Below are 5,346 nucleotides of genomic sequence, written 5' to 3' on the forward strand. Positions count from 1 at the left end.
TGGGAAGCAAGCTTCTTATTTCTTTATTGCCCACAAGGGGCTAAACATAGAGGAGACAAACAAGGACAGACAAAGGGATTAAGTCGATTACATCGACTCCAGTGTGTAACTGGTACTTAATTTATCAATCCCGAAAGGATGAAAGGCAAAGTCGACCTCAGCGGAATTTGAACTCAGAACGTAACGGGAGACGAAATACCACTAAGCATTTCGCCCGGCGTCCAAACGCTTCTGCCAGCTCGCCTACATATATATCATCATCATCATCATATAACATCCGTTGTCCATGCTGGTATGGGATGGACGGTTTGACCAGGGTTTGCAAGCTGGAGAGCTGCATCCAACTCCATTTGTGTTTTGGTATGGTTTCTATGGCTGGATGCCCTTCCTTGCACCAACCACTTTACAGAATGTACTGGATGCATTTTTATGTGGCACCACACAAGGGTTTTTATGTGACACCGGCATAAATGCTTTTTATGTGGCACTGGCACAAGACTCTTTTAGGCCGGTCCTCTTCACCAGAGGGTGTGGGGCCTTAACACTTCTGGTGTGGAGGACAGGTCTTTTATATATGGCAGGCTTCTTTCAGTTTCTACCAAATTCACTCACATGGTCTTGATTGGCCTGGAGCCATGGTAGAAGACACTTGCCCAATGTGCCACGCAGGGGAACTGAACTCAAAACCACGTAGTTACAAAGCAAGCTTCTTAACCACGTACAACCACGAATAACATTGTTCTCCTGCCGGGAATTGAACCTGGACCACTTGGGTGAAAGCCAGGACATTTAATAAAAAAAAAGTAATCTTCCGAGACTGACTGAGCTGATGTAAGTCAACATACTTCATCGGATGCAAAACATGGCTACAGCTTTAATTAACTAAGAAAAACTTATCTCGTTTAATCTGACAAGCGTCAACCTTCGTGTTAACGATCGATATATATATATAAGAAGTGTGGTCACTGTTGTTGTTGCTGTTGTTGTTGTTGTGAAGTAAAGTTTTTATATTGCTTGATTAAATCTGTTTCACTTCTCTAATAAAACTTCGAAACCTCCTAGATTACAGGGAGGTGTGTGCGAGTGACATGGTGTGTGTGTGTGTGTCTGTGTGTCGGTGTTTGTCCCCCACAATCACTTCACAGCCAGTGTTGGTGTGTTTACCTCCTTGTAACTTGGGCGTTTGGCTACTACAATAAGTACCAGGCTTAAAAATGTAAGTCTTGGGGTTGATTCATCCAACTAAAATTCTTCAGGGTGATGCCCCAGCATGGCCACAGTCTAAAATTGAAACAATTAAAAGATATATGTGTGTGTGTGTGTGTGTGTGTGCCTTCCATGGACTGGATGGTTTGACAGGAACTGACCAGGCTGGAGCATGAACCAAGCCACTGTGTCTGTTCTGGCAGGGTTTTTGATGGTTGGATGCCCTTCCTAATACCAACCACCCTGCAAAGTGGATTATATATATACATTTTATGTAGTTGTTGGTTATGACCGGTCAGAAAGTGACCATTGGTTTCACATCCATTATTGCTTTTAGCCATATAGGGGACTCACTAAGAGCAATAATAAGCATGAAAAGCAGTGGTCACTTTCTTGACCAGTCATACCCAACAACTACATCATTATCATTGTTTAACATCTGTTTTCCTTGCGGGCATGGGTTGGACAGTTTGACAGAAGCTGGTCAGCTGGGAGCTGTCCAGACTCCAATTGTCTGTTGTGGCATGGTTTCTAAGGCTCGATGCCATTCCTAATGCCAACCACTTTACAAAGTATGCTGGGTGCTATGTTCAATCCATGCCAGTATGGAAGGCAGACATTAAAAGATGATGATGATGGTGATAGTGATGATGATGATGATGATGATAGTGATGTTGATGATGATGATGATGATGATGATGATGATGTATAAGATTTTATTTTCTCTAACCAGCATGTGCCTGCATCCAGATACAGTGCTGGTAGCCACTGGACAAGTCGGGAAGGCACCATACATTTGTGTCTGGGACTCCAATACAATGAAGACGGTCTCCTATCTCAAAGACCAGCATCAGCATGGCATTTCAGCGATGAGTTTTGACAAATGTGGCAACGTAAGTTCATTTCTTTTCATCTTCATTTTCTTATTTTGTTTTATTTTTTGTGTTGACATTTATGCATTTGGTGCCTTGGACTAAATCCCACAGACAAGCGCCCTCTGCCATTGTCTTCAGTTAATCCAAACTTTATAAGTGATATTTAGATTGTAGAAACTGTATGGAAGCCTGCTGAAAGGATTGTGCCTGTAAGCCCAAGAGCAAAGGGCCAGGTTTATCATGAAGAATCAAGCTATATGTAAGAATTATTTTAACCTCTGCCAATTCTGAGGATCAGAGGCCATTATGCAAATGATAGCAAAAGACAAAGTGTGGAAACAACATGTCTCTCGACTGGAGTGTTTCTGTTAGTGATGGATGGTCACTCAGCCAAAAGATGTGATTCAAGATGTCTATATGTCTAACAACAGATGTAGGAATTGTAACCCATTATGGGTCCCATTTGAGCCTCTTAATGTCAGCAACTACTGGGATCTGAAATGTCTTTCAGCTTTAAAGAAAAGACTCTAGCCTTTAACAAGCTTGTTACCATAGCAACAAACCACCCCACCTCTACAAATCTAACCTCCACCCTCATTACCCGTGCATCTAGCAACTGCCCCCAAACCTGTTGTAATTCTGTTGTATTAATGTTATGTCTTGTCTTTGTTTCCCTGTTATTGGTCATTGATGTCCACTTGTATTCTGTAGAGACTGGTCTCTGTTGGAACTGACCCTCATGCCACCATCAATGTCTGGGAATGGAAAAAAGGAAAGGTTATAGCAACCACCAGAGGTCACAATGACAAGGTCAGTATAAACACGGACAAAAAAAACAAACATAAAATCTATCTCGAATCCTAGGACTCATTCAAATATATAAACAATACTGTCTGGTACTGTTGTTATTATATATATGTGTGTGTGTGTGGTTTGTCTAAACCCATTGCAAGAATAGTAAACATTGGATGGTGATGATGATGATGACAATGGTAGTGATTATATTGATGATGATGATGATGATGATGATTGTGTGGTACAGTGGCTCTTTTTTTTTTTTTTTTATAATTTTATAAATTATTAAGGTGTTTATAAGCCATTTAAAATAACACACAAAAACCGTTAGATTCACTTCAACATTTAAATTTAATTTGTCAAAATATTTTCGTCGCTTTGAGACCGCGACCTGATCACTGACAAAATTACTGTTTTATTCAACAATTGCGATTCTGAAGAATTTTTATTTTATTTTTACTCGTACCTCGTTCCCTTCGTAGAATTGTAATTTTGAGATGCAGCATGAAATTTTGTCAGTGAACAGGTCCCTGTCTCAAAGCGACGAAAATATTTTGACAAATTAAATTTAAATGCTGAAGTGAATCTAATGGCCTTTGTGCGTTATTTTAAATGGCTTATAAATACCTTCCACGCTGCAATTGTTTTCGTTCCAGCACACGATCTCAGATCAGGTCACTTGCTATGCAAGTACATCTCTGCAATTTATAAAATTATTATTTTACCTCTATTTCAGGTATTTGACATTCAGTTCAATATCTTCGAAGAGAACACAATCGTCAGTTGTGGAGTGAAACACATCAAGTTCTGGAACCTGTGCGGCAATTCCCTTCAAGCTAAGAAAGGAGTTTTTGGTAAAACTGGTGAAATACAAACGATGCTGTGCCTGGCCTTCAGTCCTGACCAGACGACTTATGCTGGGACCCTTTCAGGGGACATCTATGTTTGGAAAGGGAGTCATTTATACAACACCATCTCAGATGTTCATGATGTAAGATTATGTCCGACCTTTGGACTTATTCCTGTTATTTATTCATTCTTTAATTCAATAGGTGCAGGCATGGCCATGTAGTTAAGAAGTTTGCTTCCCAGTCGCATGGTTGCGGGTTCAGTCCCATTGTGTGGCACCTGGGGCAAGTATCTTCTGCTGTAGCGCCAGGTCAACCAAAACCTTTTGAGTCAATTTGGTGGATAGAAACTGAAAGAAATGTGTCTACATATACACTCATACCTTGCTACTATGTGTTTGTATATTTGTGTATGTAAGTATACGTGCTTATGTGCATGAAAAAAGAAAGAAAGAAAGCAAGAAAGAAAGGAAAAAAGAAAGAAAGAAAGAAAGAAAGAAAGAAAGATGCAATCAGTTGAGGGATTAGTAAAAGGAAATTCTTTTTATAGAAAAGAGGAAATTCCAGGTATGGAAGCTAAGCTTAACACGAAAGGCCCGAAGGTAACCTTAGCAAGGAGTTAGGTTTTAAGTAAGCGGGAATGTAGAGAGGTCCCTGGTACCTTCAGAAAAATGCCCTTGCTTGATGTGCAGAAATAAAAGAGTTGGCATAAAGTGCCTTCACTGTACCCAGGGTAAGGTGTGGGTGCACGAGAGGTGAAGTGGGAATCACAGGTAGACTGACAACAGAAGTAAGTTTCATAAAATGACAGATGCACTGGCGGAGTGAGAACGGTGAGCACACCAGAAATAGATGGACATTGGACAGTGGTGGAGATGAGGATGATGATGATGATGATGATGATGATGATGATAAGAGGATATGATGATGATGACAATGATGATGATGATGAGGATGATGATGACGATGATGATGACGATGATGATGATGATGATGATGATGATGATGATGATGATGATGACGATGATGATGACAATGATGACAATGAGGATGATGTTGATGATGATGATGATGATGATGACGACGACGACGACAATGATGATGATGAGATGGCTATTTCTGTACTTGTGTGTGTGCATGTTTGTGCGCGGGTATGTTTGTGTATGCACTTGCATGCGTGCATTCATTTGTACACTTGCCTGTGTATATGTATGTACACACATGCACACACACACAAACATTCACATGAATATAATTGTGTGTACCTTTTCATAAGCATATGGTATGAAGTATGTTAATAGGTGTGTTCATATCTATGTGAGTGTGTGTGTGTAAAGATTTCAACTTCAGTCTTGACCAAAACATTCATGTACCAACATGTTCTTCTGGTGTTGGTTCATGTCACAAATATTCAATTTAGTTGATACACACACACACAACTTCACCTGCCACCATCTCACATGCTGAAGTACACACACAAATATTTGCATGCATACATATTCACAAATATACACAAGCAATTATGAACAGATGCACTTATACATAGACACATGCATATATGTATATATATATATATATATATATATATTGCACCTCCATATATATATATATATATATATATA

The 5,346-nt window shown here is 39.7% G+C and overlaps 1 protein-coding gene across 1 annotated transcript in view; it reads left to right on the plus strand.

Moving 5' to 3' along the window:
• The window catches only part of LOC106872105 (echinoderm microtubule-associated protein-like 6), a 39,226-nt gene that overhangs the window by 4,328 nt on the left and 29,552 nt on the right, over positions 1 to 5,346 (plus strand). Inside the window, exons 3-5 of the mRNA XM_014918966.2 lie at positions 1,940 to 2,099; positions 2,793 to 2,891; positions 3,613 to 3,867. Coding sequence (XP_014774452.1) covers positions 1,940 to 2,099; positions 2,793 to 2,891; positions 3,613 to 3,867 — 514 coding nt within the window. The remainder of the gene's footprint in view (positions 1 to 1,939; positions 2,100 to 2,792; positions 2,892 to 3,612; positions 3,868 to 5,346) is intronic.

The sequence above is a fragment of the Octopus bimaculoides genome, chromosome 11, assembly GCF_001194135.2.
Source record: "Octopus bimaculoides isolate UCB-OBI-ISO-001 chromosome 11, ASM119413v2, whole genome shotgun sequence".
Lineage (NCBI taxonomy): Eukaryota > Metazoa > Mollusca > Cephalopoda > Octopoda > Octopodidae > Octopus > Octopus bimaculoides.